This window comes from Rhipicephalus microplus, chromosome 4 (genome assembly GCF_043290135.1).
Source record: "Rhipicephalus microplus isolate Deutch F79 chromosome 4, USDA_Rmic, whole genome shotgun sequence".
Classification (NCBI taxonomy): Eukaryota; Metazoa; Arthropoda; class Arachnida; order Ixodida; family Ixodidae; genus Rhipicephalus; species Rhipicephalus microplus.
In genome coordinates, this window is record NC_134703.1 from 168,406,702 (window position 1) to 168,429,678 (window position 22,977).

A 22,977-nucleotide genomic window follows, 5' to 3' on the forward strand; every position below is an offset into this window, starting at 1 on the left:
GTAACTGCTGCAAGCACGCTTGCTTGATACCCACCATGGCATTAATAAATATTTTCAGGTAGTAGGCCGGCATTCTATCTTTCGTCATTTTTCTGAGAAGCGTGGTATTCGCTAAACACTTACAAGGAATTCAGTGGATGGCGACGATGAGTAGTTGTGCCTGCAATGGGCATGCGCTACAGTTAATAGCTGAACAAGAAAAAGGTTTTGTAATAAGTTGGTGCACTGGACGACCCACTCGTTACGCTATTTGCATTGTGCGACGACTGGTTGTTCTTTCGCTGTTGTAAAACGCTTTATAAGTCGTAATAATGCGATTCCTTTCCCGACATCAAGCCTGCCCAAGACAAGTTTGCCAACAAGTCCGCAGCACCGGTGTGGCTCAGTGATAAATAAAGAAAAAAAACCGGTGTGGCTCAGTGGAAGAGTATTGGGCTGGCACCCAGTGGACCTGGGTTCGAGCCTCTCTGTGTCATGTTTTAGATGCGGAGCATCTAATACTCGAGGCTTGTAGTGCGGCGCCGTCCGCAAGCTTCCTCCTCCTTCTTCCACCATCTGTGCATCCCTTCTACCGCGCGCGCTTCACTCCTCCACCATCTGTGCACCCTTCCTCCTCTACACACCGCGTGCGCTTCTCCTCTTCACGAACATTCGCTAGCTGTATAATGTAGCGCGCATGCGCCGTCACGCTTCGAGAACATCGGCAGCTGACGCGCGCGCATGCGCCGTCGCGCTTCGAGAACATCGGCAGCTGACGCGCGCGCATGCGCCGCTGCGCTTCTCCCCCTTCTCGAACATTCGACAGCTGACAGTGCATGCGCCGTCGCGCTGTATATATACTCAAGGTCGGTGCTCGCTCGCTCAGTTGCCGCTCGTCGGTTGGTTTGTACGGCGCGTCGACTTCCGACGTCATCAAGGACGATTGGATAGTCGAATACATGGCGTCGCGACACTCGCTAAAACGCGCAACGCACGACGACTGCAAACACCACCAGCCGACCACCATTCGCGGAACCTGCATCGACCACGTCTTTGCAAATTTCGACCTACGACCGCTGCAACCCGATCCACTCACTCTTCACTTTACCGACCAAAAAGCCATCGTGCTCAAAGTTCGTCGCAATAAATAAACACCGCCCTTTCGCATACGTGTCGTACGTGTTCACTCATTTAACACCCCTCCTACAACCACGTTAACGAATTTAGCCAGCGACCCAAGTAAGTCGCAATTTAACACCCCATTTCACAACCACGTTAACCAATTTAGCCATCGACCCACGTAAGTCGCACTTTAACACTCCGTTAACCAATTATATGCTCCGCATCCTCCTCAGTGTTCCCCCGAGGGAAGTTGCGGGCAATTTTTTTTTTAATTTTATGGCATGTGGTTACGGACACTGGCGGCTGCGGACAACCGCGCGTGACCCGAGTTGTGTTCTCATAACAGCTTCCGCTGTAAAAACGGTTCTTCATCCCTATAGGCTGACAAGGTCTCAATGCATTCGATGAAAAAGCTCCCACGGGGGTCACTTGAAGAAGATGAATTCGGATACAGCGCAGCTCATGCTACCATCAATTTATTCTTCGAAGTTTTTTCTTACTAGGCCCTTTGAAGCGCGGCATTCACGGCGTTTCGTTGAGGAATCGGACCGATGTGCAGCGTGGTGTAAATATATTGAAATGTGCACAGTGAATTCCTACCTGTCGTTGCAATTTTTCGCTGCACTTACGATTTCATACCTGTGTTTCACACCGACGTGCTAACATATGCCCGTACACACACACACACACACACACACACACACACACACACACACACACACACACACACACACACACACACACACACACACACACACACACACACACGTCACGCCCAAAGAGTGTTTTTAAAGCTCCCATATGGAGTTTGAAATCACGTGACCTGAAACTCCCTGGGGAGTTTAACAAGGCCATGCCGTTCATAAACTACGTCATTAGGCGGGGGGCGTTTTACGACGACTTGTGCCGAGTTCGCTCCTTACAAGAGAGTAAAAATTTGGGGCAGGGGAGTTTTTTTTTTGGCTCATGTGCTGGAGAAACTCTCATCTCGGCTAACTTTTGCTTACAGTGTATGCATTCCCAACCCTTGCTTCCTTCCTAGCCTTCTTTCAGTGTTTGCCCGCGCAGGTTACGTCATTCCTTAAATTGTAACGGCTAATTCGATCTGGGAAGACGAGCACTATTGACTAGCAGCATATCAACTACTGCTCATGCACTGTCAGAGATCCGACGGATGACTTGGATACTTTTATTTTTTTTTTATTTTAGTTTCTTCCGCATCCCGTCAAACATGATATATTGTTATATATTGTTGCTGCCTCCGTATGTCTCCAATGCTTGAGGTCCAATAAAATTAGGTGACATGCTTTCCTGTCCATAGTTATTGTTTACGTTTCACTGCAACACTCAGTATGACGTAAAAGAAATTTAATGTTATTAGTATTATGTGTGAATATCCGGGCAAAAGTCATCCTAATAAACCACCATATCAATGTCAGCCTTTCTCTACTGAATAAAAACCGGGATCTGTGCGTGGCATGGGGATAATATACAAACCGAGGCACCTGAATAGCATGTTAACCCGAAGAGGTGTGCACCGGAGGGGGGGGGGGGGTATCTAGTCACCACATCCATTGCCTTAACAGGAGGGGGGCACAGCGAGAAACCCTCGCCCCCCTCCCACCCCTGAAGGGGAGCCCTACGCACGCCTATATGCTTCTTGCGGGGAAGGGGGCAATTTTCGATTTTATGATATGAGCTTGCTCTTGCGAGTGAGGAGATGGTTTAACGGTATAAGGAGAGTGTAACCTTATAAGGGCAAGCCTGAAGTGCTACTACAAAGGCGTGGTCGGTAAGAGAAAAGGGGTGAAATATCTCAGCAAGCTCTTATCTCAACAGATACACGAGGGTGGTTGGAGAAAGAAATTAGATTACTCCTAAACAACTGGGACAAGCTTGTTGCCTACATTAAATTGCAAAATAAAAAATCTCGGACCGCATCTACTGCGAACACGCATACTTAATATAGGTCATGCGTTCCTAGGGAGAATAATTGAAATTTGTGTAAATGAAAGCAGTAGTCCATACGAAGCTTGAAAATGTCTCTTGGGGATTGATGATTGATATGTGGGGTTTAACGTCCCAAAACCACCGTATGATTATGAGAGACGCCGTAGTGGAGGGCTCCGGAAATTTCGACAAGCTGGGGTTCTGTAACGTGCTCCCAAATCTGAGCACACGGGCCTACAACATTTCCGCCTCAATCGGAAACGCAACCACCTTAGCCGGGATTCGATCACGCGACCTGCAAGTCAGCAGCCGAGTACCTTAACCACTAGACTGCCGTGGTGGGGCAGTACGTCTCTTGGGGAAGAAAATAGGACATCCAGATCTATAAGACGTATACCTGTGCGAAATATCTTGAGTGGACTTAACTCATATGAACGCATAAGATATAAAGCTTACAGAGCCGCGATATCTGCTTCTGTTGCAGAGTTCAGCAATCTTAGTAAACATTTATCTTTGTTGTTTTTTAACGTATTGATATCCTGTAATTTCTGTAGAATATTGCAGGCCAGTTACCATATAATGCTGGTTTCTAAATCTACTCCAATATCGCCCGGTAAGACCTGATGTGCATTGGTAACATATATCGATAAGTTACGGAACGTGACGTATTTGATATAAAGGACAGTCATTTTTTTTTATGTTTGCTGCAGTCGTAGCAGCAAGCACTATCCGCCATAAAGATAGGGTAGTACTAGCAGATAAGTACTAATATTATTAATTTTATTACTGCTACTGGAATTGCGTCTAGTATAGCTACTACTGCTGGTACTACTACCACTAGATACTATTTTTACTGCAACCACCACAGGCAATAGTAGTAGTAGTATAGTAGTACCTAAACGAGAAATGTAGCAGGTAGTAGTAGGAGAAATTAATAGTAGTAGTGGTCATAGGGCGTGCGCAAGGGGGTTGCAGGGGGCGAGGGGGGGGGGAGTGCAAGTCAGCCCCATACATTGACATGATAGGGAGGGGTGGGGGTGCTGCAACGAACCTTCGCTCTCTACCTGAAGTGAAACCATGCGCACGCTTATGGTGGTAGTAGTAGTAGTAGTAGTAGTAGTAGTAGTAGTAGTAGTAGTAGTAGTAGTAGTAGTAGTAGTAAATGAAAGAGGGAACTAAAGTGGACTGAGGGGCTGGTCATTTCCTTGTTAAGCATAATGAAGCCAAGGAAAGCTTATGGGGCGTCGGTTCTAGTCTTTAGTTTAGTGAAGTAATTATCACTAAAGTGTACGAAAAAAAACAAAACTACTTGTCCCACGTAGAAGCCGAAACCACAGCTCAACATACACCATCACTACATAATCGGCAGCAACGTGCGCAGCGCTTTACTCGGCGGCACAGATGTTACTCGAAGCAGCTGAAGCCTTTTCTGCGAGCGTCGTTACACAACCACTCGAGGAGAGACACAGAAGGCTCTTGACCTAGCCAGCGTAACAGCCACGCGTTGTTCTGCATTGACCTGAGAGTGTGTTTTGTTTACTTGGACCACTTTATTCGTCCTTGCGGGGAAGAGACGAGCAAGCTCTCTTTCCTCGACCAGTGTTCCGGTCAACGAACGGGATGGGCGCATTGCCCAACCTTGCCCTAGAGCGATGCTCCTCCAAAAACGGGACGAACATTGGAGAACAAAGAAAAAAAATGAAAGGAAAAAATGCCACTCAGCTGCGCGGAAGAAGCGCCGAAAACGAAACTGCATTCGTCGCACCGACGATTCTGCACGCCCAAATATTCAGCACCAGGAGGCGCGCGCTATCAGTGACGTCACTCTTGCGGTGCTATAAATCCGGAGGTCGCTGAAGGGGAGAGCGTAGTTTGCATCCACGCCACCCTTTGGGGCGGTATGAATCGTACGGCTGAGATAGCCTTATCAAGTTTAAGTAGTAAAGAGTTCGCCATGCCAGGTGTTAGTAGTAATTTTAGTAGTAGCTGTCCGGACAACACGATGAGGTAGGGGTCACGACGTTTCTTTTTTTCTTCTCTTGCGTCAGCTGCCGGTTTCGACCGCGATGTGTTTACGGTGAACTTGTTCCTCGTTTCGCCAGGCTAAGCCTAACTACTGAGCGTGACGGACCACGATATCGCCCTACTCGAAGTTTTTTTCGTTGCAGTGTTTATCTTCGACGAGGGAGGCGTGTTGCCTATGCAGCGCTTAGCCGCGTGCATGCTTGGGGGTTGTCTCGCCGACATTCCTTGCGTTGTGTTTATACGTTTTGTAACCCAGTGTTCCGCAATAGCGGGGCTTCGAAAACGGGACAGACGTGCGATTAATTCTTGCGCTTTAAATCGCAATTTTTTTTTTCGCTCGAAAATTCGGGCGCTTCCAAAATGTGGTGCCCAGGGCTCGCACGTAGGCAGCATGCCATTCGCGTTAGCACTGTCGTTTTAATGAGCAGCCCTTCGAGGGGATATTTATCGCGGACCTTTTGTTGTCCCGTGACCGCCGAACCTCCCAGAAACTTCCCGTCGGCTGCCATATCGGCGCAACTGCGCCCTCTCCCACCACCTTCTTTATTTCTTATGTCGCATTCGGCTGCGTACTGATGTGGTGACCTAGTTTAGCCTCGTCCGCACAAAACCGTATGATAGCAAGCGATACGAAAACCGCTCGCAAAAATTAACTTTCGGTGGTCTTATGAAAACACCGACTTGTTGCCCGATGCATGTGCAGTTCGCCGTTAAACAGGCTTGCCTCCTCGCTCAAGTGCCCGCGTGTCTGTAGCGTAAGGTGCATTGTATGTGTATTTTTCTCTATAGTACACGATGGACAAAAATGAAATAAACTTGGGAATTTCGTTAATGGGGGAGATACGGATTTACTCGTGGCCCTCTCCTGCCCACGACCTCACTTCGTTTGATTTTAATTGTGGGCTGTTCGCCCTAACACTCGGGAGTGTTGTTAATTAGTGTCTCATTACAGGTGTTATGGCCTAATTAGGTAGTTTTTGTTTGTTTTTTTAAGATGAACGGATTAGTGACGCGGTGAGGACATGATGCTGCCAGTCGTCGCTTTAAGGCCGCGAAGTCGGCTGAAATATTTACCAACTACAGTGGAAGCGAGAGGAAAGGGATACATGCGGCGTTGGCCTGTCTTTCTTTCGATATTTATGTATATATGGTTCTATTTACTTTAATATCTTGTTTAAAATGTTGCTTTACCTGAACTGTGGAGGTTTGCTTTATGGTAATATATTGTAATTTCGTCACATTGGCATCAAATGGGCCTACTTCAGTTCGTTCCAAGCATAATTGTGACAGGATTCTGCCTTTAGTGGCTGTGTCTGCAAATGACTTTGCCAGTTTTGATTTACGGAATGTCGCAGGGAGTTCGATGGGAACTGGCAGTGCAGTTTAAAGCATCTTACCTAAAGCGACACAGGACTTGTTCAAATATTTGCTACGTTGTTTTAAAAAGTTGCAATGTATCGAAATGAGGTGCATACCAATCGTTGTGTCGACGTTGGCTTCCTGCTTCTATCTATTTAGTTTCCAAAAGTTGGACGTGTGGGTAAACGCGATTGCAGTGCCAAGTATTGCCTCCACTAACACTAACAAATGTTGTGCAGGACGCTGCTGCGCCACTACTGTATCTCTCTGGGTGCTGGGCCTCTGTGGTGCTCCTGATGCGCCCCATGCCGCCGACGTGTCGCTGTCAAGCACAGGAGGCAGCGGCGTGGGGTCTCTGAAAGCGCCCCCTGTGGACAACTCCCATGTTCGAGTAAGCACCCTGTCATGCATGATGTGTGCTGGCTATGTGGCATGCTGCTGTGTCTTCATTGCTAGCCTTTGACGAGGTTGAATGTGGCAAAGTTGACTTCAAATGTACTTAAATTTTTGTCAATAGTTGAAGATAGGTTGCTTGAGACACAATTTATACACACATATTTGTGTTCGATGTAAATGTTGCAAGATTTCCGGTTTCTTCTCACTAGCTTTGGTAGAGAGCCCACTATGGTAAGGTCCATGATGGAACTGGCAACAAATATTAAAAATTCGAACTTGTGTCGAGTTTGTGCAAGGCATATTTCTCATTCAATTTTTAATTATAAAAATTGAACATAGACTATTACTTGCTTTATAACACTCAAATATGCCTAAAAAGATCTGCTTCACATTGCAGACTAGTGACTATTGCTTTAAAAAAAAAAATTGTCACTTGGCCTCATACCTTAAAGATTGCCAACTAGCCCAGACCGCTAAGCTACTCGTGGAGCGGCTGAAGTGTGCTGCCTTTCTTTTCAGCAGAAGGGAGGAGAGCTGTTTTCGCGGCAGTGGAGCGAGGAAGCGGTGCGGCTGACGTTCCGCTGCCGTCTGACGGAGCAGACAGAGGTCAACTGGGAAACCGTGCTGTGCCAGGGCCGGCTGTACGTGCAGCTGCCGTCCTGCGTGCTGCCCGATGGCTCCCGCGAGGCTTTTGTCACACTGCTCGAGTTTGCCGAAGAGCAGCTGGGTTGCACCCATGTCCTGGTCTTCTTCAACAAGGACCGCACCGACAGAGGTCCTCATTACAGTCCTTTTTTGGAGTCTCCCATAGTGCCGTAGCAGCTGCACTTGATGCAAGTGAATGCAAGAACACGCCGCTAAAATTATATTTATGTATACTGAAGCCTGAATATAATGAAGTAAATAAAATAGTGCTGTACAGTGCCATGAAAGTAGGAAAGGAATTGCTTTGCAGATTCAGTGAATTCAATGTCCAGTGCAAGTTCAGTGTTTAAGATATGTATTCAACTTGGCAAAGTTGCATAGGTAATCTCTCCTAAGCTTTTGTTCACTCTTGTTGGTGGCATGCTGCTCGATCCCCTAATGAGCAGCAGGTTCAGAATAACTTGCAATTTTGTGAGCAAGCCATTGTGTGCAAGCAGATGCGTGTTGTCTTGCATTGCAGTGGTTTTTTGCATCGAGCAGTCCTTCTATGGTGGTTTGTTTCTATTTAAGTTGCCTCACAGTGCATTTTGATCCTTGCAGCTGGCATCGTGCGCACGTTTATGTTCCTGGGCTTCACTGCACTTGCCCCGGGACATCCACTCGTGCCGCAGTCAACTTCTGAAGGGCTCCTCTACATGGCGTACGCCATCGAGTGAGACGTGGGACACCACCAGTAACCCAGCGTCTTTCCTGGCTCTACTGCTGCACCAACAGTTTCTTCGTTTTGTTCCTTTTTCTGCAACTTTTTCGGGGAGGAGATCCAAAGCGTGTAACCTTTTGCGTGTTCAAGCATTAGCGACGAGAAAAGGGGCTTCAAAGTTGCGGGGGCTAAATTCTCTCGGGTTGGGCGGCCAATTCAGTATTGGGACGTTGTTCGGGGTGGGCATTTTCGGAGACCGCGCGTTAAACTTAGAGCTTAGAAACCACAAGCGAGTGTTTAGTTTGTCCAAAGCCAGAATTTCGTTACCTGTTTAGCTCCCAACGTGGCCTAGGCATGGCGGCGCGATTCCATTCAACTTTATTCTTTCTAGTAAAAAAAAATGTGTCCTTGTTGTTAGACACTAAATAGTTCTAAAAGGCTTAATGTAGATGTTCATTTGGGACCAAGGCAGTGTTCTAGGGTGTAAGTTAGCCTTTTAGATTTCAAAGATAGCTTGTATGCACTGTCAGAAAAAAAATGTACACGACCTCGCTTGTGGGACTAGCTTCTTCCTGTGCTAGACTAGCTGGACATGTCTGCAATTCCTTGCTCATAAACTTCAGAAAATGTAAAAAAAATGGATAAACTGCCAAAAATGTTCAAAAAATTTGCCTTGTGTATTGTCACTTTCTTTCATTCACACTCTTTCAAATTGTGAAACTGTACCGTGGCTATCGCAGTTCACGAGTCTTTTTTTCCTTGTGCATGCAACACACATCTTTTTGTTGTTTCCTTCATTTCTTCCAGCTATTTGTTCCATAACAAATAAAAACCTTTTTCTTGGTGACATTTTTGGTTTTTATTCTGGGATCACGGCTGTTTAGCCATGGAACAGGGGTCCATGCACGTGTTGTAGTTAACATTCAGAATTGTGGCACTAGTATTACATTTATCAAAAAATGCCATCAATTGCATACTTGTGTACATGAGTTGGGCAACCACATGACTAGTGTTAAGTTATATTGCAGTGGAGCACATTTAACATGCACTCTCAAATTATGACAGGTGGACTGCCACTATCCCTCAAAAGGAAGGTATATAACAGCAGTATCTTGCCGGTACTGAACTATGGAGCAGAAACCTGGAGACTTAAAAAGAGGGTTCAGCTTAAATTAAGGACGACGCAGCGAGCAATGGAAAGAAAAATGGTAGGTGTAACCTTAAGAGACAAGAAGAGAGCAGAGTGTATTAGGGAACAAACAGGGGTTAAGGATATCATTGTTGAAATCAAGAAGAGAAAACGGACATGTAGCGCGTAAACAGGATAACGGCTGGTCATTAAGGGTAACTGACTGGATTCCCAGAGAAGGCAAGTGAGTTAGGGGGGTGACTTTAGGTAGGCAGATGAGATTAAGAAGTTTGCAGGTATAAATTGGCAGCAGCAAGCACAGGACCGGGTTAACTGGCGGAACATGGGAGAGGTCTTTGAAGCCCTCTGATAATGATATGGCACTATTGAAATGATGATGATATTGCACTATTGACTTACAATTCACTTATTTTGGATGAACTTATCTGTTTAAGCTCATTTTGACATTTCCCATGCTTCTAGTGTTTTTGGTATGTTGTGGCACTGTACAAGGTATGGATAACAAAAATGAAGGTTTAGTGGTTTCAGAGTAGTGCACTAAGATAATTGCAACTAAGTCTGCTGTACCCAGTAAGAGCTTTAAAACTCTGAGGGTGCCATCGCACCAGACTTTTACATGTTCAAGAAAATCGGCAATTACTTCCTCTGAAATGTAATTACAGTTGTCAATTACAGCTTTAGAAAAATAACAAATTGTAGAAATGAAATGGATTACTTTTGTGTTGCTTCAAAATTTTATTGCCATAGCGCAAGTTTACTCGTACAACAACAAACTACTGTGACTTGCGTGGTAGAAGGCTGGAGGCTTACTGTAGCTACTATGATAGTTTTGAAAGTTCACCTTCAACATGAGTTTTCTTTTTTCAAGTTGTCCCATCGAGGTCTTCTAATATACCGAACACTCGATGCCTGCTGGAAAGAAGAGTGGCATCGTAAAGTAGGAACACCATAAGAGTTTCATACAATAATTGTATGAAACTCTATGAGGAATACCTTCCACACAAGCCCGTAGTTGCCCAGGGCTTCGATGCCAGTGTCCATGTCTTCTAGGAAGCATTGCACTTCGCTGATGCTCAGGTGAGGCATTGGAAGTGAGGCCAAGGAAGAGGCGAAAAAATGGGCTCTGTCAAAATGAGGTTCCTTACTGAGTGGTCACATATTTTTTCTGAAGAGGGGTGCTACAGAAGACTGGTTGCAACTGAATTTTGTAAAGAGATAAGTTGATCGTTGGTACTCGACTGCGTGGAAATATAATTGAATTGCCTAGAACATTACAGTTTTGATAAATTGATTACACTTAAGGCCACAAGAAAAAATTTTAAAACAATTTTTTATTGTTACAATTTGGGAAGGGTCTTCCCTGTGTGTATATTTTCGAAATTCATGCTTTTCTTAAACATAATTTTCTGTGGCTCAAACCAGGTTTTCCTAACGCAAGTAGTGATTGAAAACGCATCCAGGGGCAAGCCTCTTGTATGGGCTCTGTGTTAATGGCCTATTTTTCTAATAAAACTTCATATACAACAGCCGAAATGCTTGTCTAAAGTCAACTTGTGTAGAAAATTGTCTGGTAACTTCCAAGGCAGTCTGCAGACACTGTGCGCTTTTATAATTGCACTTCAACGTCAGAGTGCATTGGTTTGAACACTTAGCTCCTAGCTTCGTTACACCTTGTGCTTGTTGATAAGTTTAGATGCTGAGGGTAAAGATAATTTTTGCAACAACCCGTGCAGTTCTTTTGAAAATAAATGCCAGTGACATACTGAACCATTGAACGCTAGACAAGCAAGCTCTTCATCATTGAACACCTCGGCCTTTTCGGCAACCTTCATGGCAAATCACGTGCGAAATCACAACAGTGCTGCTCTAATCAACATGAGTAATATTTATGATGTAGTTAGACCAAATGTCACATAAAAACTACCCTGTGCAAGTGGTGAGTTAATGGTAATCGCATTGCACAGCCTTTGTTGTCTTTAAGTTGAGAGCCTTAAGGATTGTGACATTGGATATTGTTCTTGGTTTTAATAATGATAGCATCATATGAGCCAAACAAAATTCTGAAATAGGCTTGAAGCCTAGTCAATTTGCTGGAGAAGGTCGACCACACTCAACGATACATTGTAGGTAGAGCTGTATAACAGCTCTCTAGTGAAGCAAGTCAAGCAATATGAGAGGCTCAAAAAATGAAAAATTTACTTTGGAATTAATTAGCAAGCTTGTAGCTATAAAATAAAGTAGGTAGTTAAATGGTGTTTGTGACTAAGTATGTTCCCTTTTCAGTTCTTTTCTATCTTAGAAACTCTATTATCCCAAAACCACTTTTTTTTTATGGATTTCGAGATAACCAGTTGATTATTTTTTCTTGTATTCTGCATAAAGCTACTGAAACAAAAAATTGAAATTATGCCTTTTCTAATTTTTTTTTTGTGATACAAAATTTCATATATGCCAAATAACTCAAACTTTAGGTCTTAGTGGCAAAAGATTCAAGAAAGTTTTAATATTAGACAGGTGTAATCAGTCTATATCTGTTAGCGGAAAATTGGGGGGAAAAGTGGCATATAGATTATAAGAATATCCTTTGATAGTCACTGAGAAAACGGAACCTCAAAATGACTGATATTGCATGAGATGTATGGGGCCTACCCAGGTTCTTCACATGTTATGTACAACTTTGCACAACATCGAGTAATATGGCCCTTATAGCATTTCTTAAACATAAACTAATATGTAATGTGCGGGAGCAAATGCTGCGGTGATCTGCAGTACCTGCGTTCTGTTCCACAATTTGTGGCGTGCAGTTAGACTGCTGAGAATAGAGCTAAGTACAAACATTTGAAGGAAAGGAAGTGCTTAAAAAAAGATATCTGTACGGAGTGCGATGAAAAAGAAAAGCTTGCACAGAGTTTGTTAATAGGTAATGGAAAAACTTGGACATATCACATGTTCATGTGCATAATTCGCTCAAAAATCAGCAAATTATCATTTGGGGCTGAGGTCTGCATGCAGCATATGTGCTTATTTTGGTGTGCAAGGTCCATACAGGAAACAGGAGAAATCTCATTACTTTTGCTGCGGATTGTGGTAGGGGGCAATGTTCTTCAATTCTTCTCGAGTGAGAGAGAATGTTTGGGGCACAGTTAGGTGAGGAAATACGCACTGGCGTACACTTGTACAATAGCAGTTCTATGCTGTGGGCTGCTGATATTAATCGAGCCTGGTAAGAATCTGATTTCATTAATTGATTGGCTTCCATCTGCAGCTTGTGTAATGGGGTCAATCGTGATCGGGACATTTGATCTGGATCAAGCCCCATTGTGATCAGAAGTGTTCTGTCTAATACTGTTCGCATTTCAACACCTATTCGGCTAAAGAGCTTGTAAAATGAACAAATGCTTTAAATCCTCATTTGCCATAGTGGCATTGCCAAGGTGTTGCCAGAAGTATGTACAGTGTTGTTTCAACAGGATAGATATGCACCGTTAGGACACCATTGTTTTTAAAATTATACTGAAGTGAAAGTTAATTAATGAAGCAAAATCAACTTAGACTGCTAAATAATTCATTGAGGTACATTTTAGACTGGAAAATTGGACTAAACTTTTAAATTTCGTGCTGGAAACAGTACTTAAATGTTAATGTAAACATGCAGATTTCCCTTTTTTTTTTTGTATCCTGGTCACAAGCACTTAGTAAAATTAGCTGAAACTCTGTAGGGTATCTTTTAGATGACATTATTATTGACGTGAATAATTTTCACTTATAAACGTATAGGTTGTGGCAGATGCCACTCAAAGGTATATTTTTTCTCACTTTTCCTAACTTGCTGAGCATCTTCTGGCTCCAAGTACGGCAATTTCGGTAGCGTGAATAAATAACTTGCTCACACGAGAAAAACTGTTAGTCTCATTAACGAATCACAAACACAGACCCCCACATGAATTAGTTGACAGCAACAAAACTGAAGCATTCATTGGCTGCATTCTTGTTAAATTATTAGAATTTTTCTGGTGAAACTTTTCTGCTCTTTGTTATTCATTTTAATAGTCCTGAATCGGTAGTGCTGTTATCCTTAAAAATAATCGTTCTGAGGTTAGAAATGGCCTGTACTTTTGTCATCTTGTTGCTAAGGCCTCCAAGAACCATTGCTATGCTTCATTTTATGTTCGAAGGAAACAATAAGCAAAAACCTCTAATATAACCTCATGAACCGAATAATATTGGATTGCACGGTATCCACCCTTTAGATCAAAAACAAAGCAACACTATAGACAGGTCTGAGTGCACTACACTTTACTTTCAACATGCCACTCATCCCATTTCATGTAAATGTCACTAACCATGCGATAAGTCTGAACTGCAATGTGCCTTCCAAAGTGTCCTTATTCAAGAACTTCTGTGCTCATCGTGACTCCTCATGTTCCACAATAGCTCTTTATAGGGAGTGGATACTACATTCCACATATAAATTTTTGCCTTTGAAAATCTGGTTTCACATTGAGTACCTCTGTTCATTTTGCAATCAGGCAGACACAGTTCATTTTATTCTGTTATGCCATTGCTGCTGCTATGTTACAGAATATTAGCCACAATCCTGGTTGGTAATCAGGGCTTTACTTATAAGCCTTCGTCATATGTATTCACCGAAGGATATCACAGGTTAACCTGTAAGCGTTACTGATTGTAGCATGTGTATCTGTATTAATTGAGTTAATTCATTTCTGAATGAGTACTACCAGATTTTGCTCTGTATACTTATACCTCTCAGAAAATGAAAATTTCTTAAACGAACTGCTGCTTAAGTGGAACGATTGCCTCCAATACAATTGCTTTTGTAATTGAATTCTGTACCCATGTTTATCTTCCAGTAAATGGAACTCCTGTTAAGCAGAATACATCTTCCTGGACCTTCAGGTTTCGTTCAGCAAAAGTGTACTGCAGTTTCCAGAAGGTTTTATTTTTCAGATTACCTTTGCTCTCTTTGGTTGTGTACCCGTGAGTGCACAAGCCAGTTATTGAGACACCGGAAAACCCAGTGTGGCAATATGTGCCTTTAGTTGCAGAAGAAAGGAAGCAAGTATGGAAATACAAATTATTGCAGAGTTACCCACAATTTGTGCCCACTCAAGCAAGTGAGGAAACTAGAATATGGAGAAACCCACATGCATGTAACTCTGATATTAAAAATTATTGTTAGTAATAACAGTTGTGAAATTCCCCTAAATACATTTTTGGCATGTAAAATAGTACTTTATCTTTACATATTGAATTCCTTATACACTTTATAACTGTTTTGTCATTCCCTACAGATTCAATATATCCTGTTTCAGCTGTACAAGACAACCACCCTATGGTCTTATCCAGCATCCTATCCTAACTTAAAAAACTGTGAATAACGCAGCCCGTGCCCTTGCTACTAGGCAGGGATATTCTTCCTTCATCTCTACACACAAGGCCGTAAATATTAAATTAATGACAATATGTACGTAAACTTACAAATTTTAATCACTGCACTGAGTCACAAGGATGTTTTGTATGCCTCACTTAATGAGCAGCTGGTGCGACTTCAGAATTTTCTAGGCTCAAATGCAAAGTTTCAGTGAAATAAGTTTGAGGACTCAACAACTACTTAGTTCCGAGACACTATAGGCAAATTCTAAATTATGTCAGGGTGAAAGGTAGATACTCAAGAATGCCTAAAACGTCATGATTAAGTACAGCAGTGCTTTAGTAATCAAGAATTGTGCACATAGGACACAACTAGCGCCATCTGTGAGCTTTTTGTGTGCCTGCCTGTTGATTTAGTAAGGTGCTCAGTACATCTAATTACTCAATTTCTAATTAGCCATAATAAAATGTATAATTTCAGTGAACTACCAGACAGACTTTTAGACATTACCCTTAAAAATAAAGTTAGGAGACCCTAAAGCTTCGCCTTCAGGACTTGAACGCGATAGCGACATCTTGTTTAGTGCATACTTCAAACACTTAATGCACGAAACCTTTCCAAATTTGCTATGCAGCAACTACGTTGCCTTAAGGAAACAGGTGCAGTTGCGTGTGTTCCTTTAGTAGCGGGGTTCGGGCTTTCAAATACGAAGCCCTTATGATAATCGCATGTTCTGACACCTGTTGGTAATGGACGCATGTGACGCGCATTATATACTGCGATATTTCATGTTGCATTGCGAAGCATGTATACAGGATGCATGTGCTTAGAAAGCTTGAAAGCTACTTTCACTGCATTTCCAAGCAGAGTAAGTTGTTTTCACAAGCAGAGGCGTGGCCGTGTGGTAGAACATCCACTTGCCACTCAAATGACCTGGGCTTGGTCCCCACTTGGACGCAAACAACCCTGGCTCAGTCCCTACTTTGCTCCAAAATTTTTCTCAGTTATTTATTTTATTTGCATCGTTCTCGATTTTTCAGTCACGCACACAATGATTTTTCCCTCACAACCAACGATGCCAATGCCGAAATTTCTGCGAAACGGGCTCTTTAAAGGGACACTAAAGTCAAATGAAAATTTACGTCAGAGTGCAAGCTCAGTGTATGACAACATCTAAAACGACAAAATTATCTACAACAGTGCCCTACTTACCGAAAAATTAAGGTAAATGCACAAGAATACAAGCGCTGCAGTAGGACATTCTGAAAATTATCCCGATGACATCAGACGAACTGCGTACAATTAATCACTAGTAATCAATTTAGCTGCACTAAATAAAGAACCTTCCATGCATCGAGAGATGCAATAAAATACTGCTTGTTCATTTCTGTTCTGTTCATGAGAAAAAGAACCGCCGGACTTTACTATGGGGAATGGCTCCAGTGGTTCAAAAATGTCATTTTCGCGTGGTTACATGGGACAGGTGGTGCTATCTAGCAGAGTGCAGTTGAAACGAAAACTGTCTGCAATCTCGAAGCTAATGGCGGGAAATTGATCAATGGCCGTTGTTGCTGCTGTGGCTCCTGCTGCTGTTGGTCGACTGCTACTAGTGCAGTAAAGCCGGGCAACGCTGTGCACGACAACAGCGACGTGAGCCGGTCTGGGCGGTCCCCTTCTAGAGGCAGGTAATTTGAAGTGCGATAATCCGATGCGGACCACTAAAATGTGATTTTATTTCAAAATAGGCCCTTCCTTGGCACACAAGTAACACTACGAGGTTTCTGGACTGCCATTCCATTAATCAACGTCTATTTAATAGTTGCCTTTAGTGTCCCTTTAACTTATTGCATTATTAGACATGGGTAGTACAAAAGTTGTTTTTGCCTTGCTGTGCCATGCTGGTGCACTTATGTCCAAGTGATAACTGTTATTGTGAGTTGCTACGTGCACTTTATGTGGAACTGCTATATGTGGAACACTTTTCTTTCTGCAGGCAGAAGAAGACTGTTCCGCACTTGCTGCCACGGCTACTAAATGGCACCGACTAACACTCCTAGGCTTCAATGGTTATATGTGAACCCTATAAAGAGGGCGGTGGATGACCACTGTTGTAGCTCAATTGATAGTGCATCAGATGTGTTATGTGAAGGATGCAAGTTTGGTCTGTGCCAGCAGCAAGTCATCATTACTCCCTTTACATTTACATTATAGTTAGTGCAAATAACATTCCCTATACTTTCCTAGTTTTTTTGTTTGTTCTAGTAAATCAGCAGTTATGAAACACTAAAGAAAGAAAAGAGGAGAACATTTGATATATCGATTGCAGACCTCAAGACTGCTTACCTAAAGATATAAGTATATGCGTGCGTTTGATGCAGTAATAGAAGCCTAAGTACACCTTCAATCAACGCATTTATTCACTTATGTATACACATGTAACAACGTAACCCATAATAGGTATTCCGCAGAATTCAAATTATACACATGGCATCCTCAGACGAAACTCCATACATCCTGTCTAGCTAACACTCTTCGCGCAACACTCCGTATCCCGGACACAAAAAGCACAATGCTGAGCGACCTCTGCTCATGTCTTTCAATGACAGTTCGAGGGTGAACACAGGTGTGCTTCCACAATATTGGACTAGATATGCAAAGATGCTAGCGTGTCCACACACACATTGCCTCTGCCACTGATCAGCATATTTTTCGCACAAGACACCTCTCGCATTTTTGCTGGTGAGATGTAAACAGCGGGTGAGCAGGAAAAAACTCTCACGAATGTTACCTTCGCAGTCGGTTCTTTGCGGTGCTCTTGTGAAGGTGTGGCCGGCCGGACACTTGAGAAGTATTTGTCGGTCAAACAAAAAATTGCCTTTGAGTGTCATGCGAGCTCAGGAAGGTTCTCTGAAGCACCAGCCCAATAAGAAGTTACGACATAGAGATTGTGAACCTGAAAGACAAAGAGCGAGCGATAATAATGTGGAACACAATGCGAAAGGACAGACGTGTCATCAGTACTTTTAGAACTTTTTTATTAGTACCGAGATTATTATATAATGGCCACTCTGAGACCATGTATTCAAATGCTACACTTCAAACACTGGCACCGCGTGTAAGGTGCTCAAGGGGAGATGCTACTCAAAAAATGTTTTTTCCAACATTACATACTTTTTCGTTTCTATTTGCTTTCACCAGTTTAGTTTCTCTACTTTCATGACAAGAAAACTCAATGTTGTCACTTAACTTGAGATAGCTTACTCATGTTCCTTAACAAGTGTGGAGTACAATTGTCACCTTTCAAACCTCATATTATTTATATAGTTATTATGAAGTAAGCAATTACTGTGGCTTGAGCATTTCATGACTCTCACATTACAATTTTGCTCATTCATTAAAATGTCTTATACAAACTTTCTTGATAGTTATTTGCATTCTACAGTTCATGTGTAGCAATATGAGTCATTAACAATTCATAACAATATAAGTTTAGTGGCAAAAACAATGCGTCCAAAAAGAGCTATAAGTTATGCCTTGTCATGGTACAAAAGAAAAACTACGCAAATTACTATACAATTGATTGCATATTTGAAATCATCAAAGATATATGTGTAGACAGCGAACATTTTATTGCACTTGGCTACAGACTAAATACACTTTCTTTTTTGAGTAGCATCTGCCCTGAAGTGTGAAAGTGTGAACATATGCATGTATACTATGTTTCTAATTTTTCCAATCCCTGTTGGACACAAAAAGAAATGCAAACATATCTTGAAAACATGAACTTTCCTGAATAAAGAAACTGGAACACACCTGAGCACTGCGCTAATATCTTTGCCAACAGATGTCAGGTGTTTCCATAGAGAAACATGAAAATTATTTCAAAGAAACCTCGCAACAAGTGACACTTATGAATTATGTCAAGAAAAAAACCAATTCATTGCACTATTTTCGTTGTTAGGACGCATTGTTAATATGAAGTAACAAAATTCACACTCCATACAGATCATGATGTGCTAAATGAAGCAGCAGGCATTATTTTGCTACAGTACGAAGATTTTGTGCCTTTTCTTTTATTTGGAAAAGACATCTGTGAATATATATCAGCAGTTAGAATAATCCAATTACCCAAACTTTAATGTATGAAGAATGTCTATCATGATGCCAAAAGACTGTCAGAAATATTGGCGTATCAGAATAATTTGGAATGTATGACATGGTTTAAACAGCATACATTGAAGTGAGAGAGAAAGAGGGACCAAAGTTGGAAGATAATAATGATAATAATTCAAAAAATGGCTTTTGACAGACTAGAACAATACCTTTAGGAAAGCCTTTTATAATAACAGATTTAAATTTTTTTTATTACACAGGGGTTGTCTTCTACAACAAAAAATTTATAAAGAACTGCAATTTCGTTTACCGATTATAAAGTTGATCTCTGTAATGAGGAAGAAAGCCGTAATGTGAGGCACACATGCCAAATGTAGACACAAATAGAATAGGAACTGTGTGCTGTACAACTTATTCTACTAGTGCCAATGTTTTGAAGGCTTGCCTTTTTGCTTCATGAAATCCTACAATGTTGTACACTGTCATCCTTTATGAAAGGGAATACATGCATGCATGGCCTGCACTCTGCGGCGGCTGCCTACAGGATCATCGTCAACTGACAGCAAAAGAAAAGACACTGACTTTTGGCGCTATCTATTGGCAAACAGAATGAGTTATGGCCGCTGGACAAGAGCTGCAAGATACTGTAGGCAGCCGTTGTAGAGAGCAGGCCACGCGGTCGTGGGTTCCCTTTCATAAAGAATGACGATGTACATTTTCAACTAGATAGAGAAAAAAAAGTCACACAAATTCAGCACAAATGAATACAGCTACTGCAAGGGTTTCATCAAACAGTCCAAAGAGCTCTCCAGCTCTACATTGAGAAGACATCGAAAGCATCGATTACTCTTTGTGCAGCGGTTTACATTTTACGTGCATGCCCAGCTTTCCAGCAATTTCATAGTATCTGCAGCCTAGTTAAAGGAAAATACACCTTTGCAGATTAGGGCATTCTTCAAAACAAGTAACAGTAGTAGAGTTTGGTTAAACCTAGGACAACAGCATTAAATCTATACAGACATCATAATAAGCCCCACAGTATATACATGCTTACACACCAAAAAGGACCAAAAGGACACATTTCTCGTGCACCATTTCTACAAAATTCATTGAATGCTACCTAAAGAATGAAGCATAGCCAGAGGCATCTGCATTTTGCATCTGCATAAATCTGAATAACCCAACATAACATGTGATCATAATGAAAAAGATATATTCTTGCACCATCTTAAACCAGTGTAACTATTCTCTACTTAGGAACAACATCAAGAAAAGGAAATGTGGCACACAGGAGCAGCAGATTTTATTAAGAGATCTCATATAATTTTAACTTCCTGTGTTCAGTTTGATGCTGACACTTGAGATATAGGCTGTTGCAGAACATGCATGTTTGCCTACTCGAGTGCACAGAAGGAAATGCATGCGACTGGAAAAAAAATGAAATTAGAAATCGAAGAGAAGCTGGCAGATTTCTTGGCTGCCTCTAGTCACACATACAAATGAACGACAGCGACCATATTTGTAAACCAGCAAATTTTGAAAGCACCACTTTTAGCGACGATCAACAGGCTGAGTCAACAGACAAGATGTCAAACGTTGTGGCTAACTTGGGTGATCAACCGCACGAAAGTTTAAAGAAGAGATTCCCAGAAATGAAAAATCTGGAATTGGGTCTCAATTCAAATACAATGTCACCCTGTGAAAGCAGGTAAAGAAAGATGCAAAGGTCCTCAGGCAGAGAAGAGAGCACGAGGTTCAACAGGATATGTGAGAAGGGTTGCCAACAATAAAAAAGATAAAACGGGCAGACCACCATACTTTTAAAGGACAAGAAACATCAAGAGTTAAAAAAATGCAAGATGGAATGCAAGCATGTTGTGAAACATTTGCCTTATTTAAAATGATTTGTAATGCAAGTCCACCACTTGAGTTTCACAATAGAGCACTAATTTGTAGTTTTTGTAACAAGAAAAATGTTTCACTACTACTATTAAATTCTTCACTATTTATTTTACCAAAGTTTTATGCTCTGTGTCGAATAACTTTTTCCGAGTTCTAAGTGTCCATTTCATTCATAATGGATGTCTTGCATAAAATAACCATGCAGATTAAATTTCTTTTTTTCCACGTCTGAGTAGTATACTACACTTTGGACCAATTTCAAGAGTGCCACGCAGATGAGTAACGTTGAAAAACTAAGCAATAATAATACAAAAAGTTGATGCATAATTAAGGTTGCCTCTGGATTACCATGCATGCAAAGTGGCACACAGGCCAACTTAAAGTAATGAGAGCATTCATTCCATGATAACATACACACAATTGGAAATTACTACAAAGTAGCATGCTAAAAGAATGTAGACATTTACATGTTGACAAGCTGGCAAAGAAAAGATGAGCCTAAAGCACTGACTGGCTTTTTTTTTTTCAGGGCTATGCATGCAAATTTCCTAAAGTTATACACTGGCTACCGCCAGTTTACTGTACACACTTCAATATCCAGAGCACATTCTCAAGCTATATATATGCTCACTCAAACAAGGCCACGCAATAGAAGTATAACATCATCACAAAAGCAATATAGGTAAAACTGGCTGGTATTACTAAAGTGGACAACAATAGTTTTGATATAATCTATAATGTATACAAATATAGAAATATAACTGCAATCATATCAGCAAAAAGTGCCGATAATACAGGAAGGCAGTCATACAATATTCCCTTTGTGCACTAGACATCGCTAGGAATATGCATAGCTATACAGCAGTGTCAGGGAATCTGACGCGATCAATTCATGCGATCAACAATGTTTCGTACTGTTTCAAAACAAGTAAAAAACGATCACCAAAAAGGGCTCTATACAATTAACAGAAGCCCAGGAAGTCGATGCTAATGGCACAATTGACTGCATCGCTTCTCATCTCGAGAAAGGCTACTAGATACTGATAAACATCCTTCTCTTCTAGCTTTATAATTATAAACCTTATCTATACTCATGCTAATTGTGCATCTCAAATAACTTTTAATTTTGAGGTCGTTTTGGCTCAACCTTACAACAAACTGCCCTCGAGAAAGGCTACTAGATACTGATAAACATCCTTCTCTTCTAGCTTTATAATTATAAACCTTATCTATACTCATGCTAATTGTGCATTTCAAATAACTTTTAATTTTGAGGTCGTTTTGGCTCAACCTTACAACAAACTGCCCTACAGCTCCTCTCGCAAAGCAAAGCACATCTGGTACAAATTCAGGGCACGAAGTGAACAGTGTTCCCCTGAACGTTCAGGAAGTGCCTCTTAAACAGCAAGTCCTTTGTCAAGCTTACAAATACATTAATAATAAGCAGCAAGGCTTTTTTTGTACAAAGCTTTTTTTCAGAAAAGGCAGTGTGCCTAGGAATAACCTTCACAGTATTCTAAGTTCTAGGGTTGAACACTCACACTACCACTTTGAGGAACACCTTGACTGTCACGTAATGTTGTGCCTGGCAACCACCCTAGCTGAGCAATGTGTGTTCATGATCATTGACTTAGCTGATAAGCATGCACTAAGTATGACATTTATTAAAGTGATGAATCCACTACAAGGTTTCTGCTGTTGGTTTTAAAAAGACAGAAATGTGATGAGCTGCATCACTTAACAATCAAGAGTTATTTCTTGATAATTCTGCTTTAATTCTACCACCATGGGTTCATTATTAGAGGCAAGAATGTTTTGTTTGCTTCGATCGTATGAAAATTGAACCAATAGAATGTTACAGCAATGTTACGGGCTCCAAGAATTTTTTTTTATTCGCATTTTAAGCACAGCAGATTATTTAGATTTCTGAAAACTCGCTGTTCTGAGCCATTCACTAGTGCAATTAATTTTCACCGATGAAATTTGTTCAGAATATACTGCCAAAATCTATGTCACACTGAGATCAAACCAGCGGCATCACCTGCATTTTATTTTTTCGTACACTTGCCAAGCGTCTCCTTGCGGCAAATGTGGCAGCTTTGGTATTGTGAAATTTAAGATGAGAAATATTGTTTTTCTTCTCAGTGCTTCTTTATTTGTGAAAGGCACCTTGATACCTTGCAGTGGGCATTCTTAGAACTAGCCATATTTAATTAGCTTATGCCACATGAGCCCACAGTCTGC

General features: G+C 41.7%; 1 protein-coding gene across 1 annotated transcript in view; it reads left to right on the plus strand.

Moving 5' to 3' along the window:
• Oda (Ornithine decarboxylase antizyme) overlaps positions 1-8,767 on the plus strand; it is an 18,891-nt gene extending 10,124 nt beyond the window's left edge. Inside the window, exons 2-4 of the mRNA XM_075893205.1 lie at positions 6,675-6,826; positions 7,351-7,606; positions 8,077-8,767. Of these exons, the coding sequence (XP_075749320.1) occupies positions 6,675-6,826; positions 7,351-7,606; positions 8,077-8,192 (524 nt within the window). The 3' untranslated portion in view covers positions 8,193-8,767. The remainder of the gene's footprint in view (positions 1-6,674; positions 6,827-7,350; positions 7,607-8,076) is intronic.
• Positions 8,768-22,977: the final 14,210 nt, after the last annotated feature.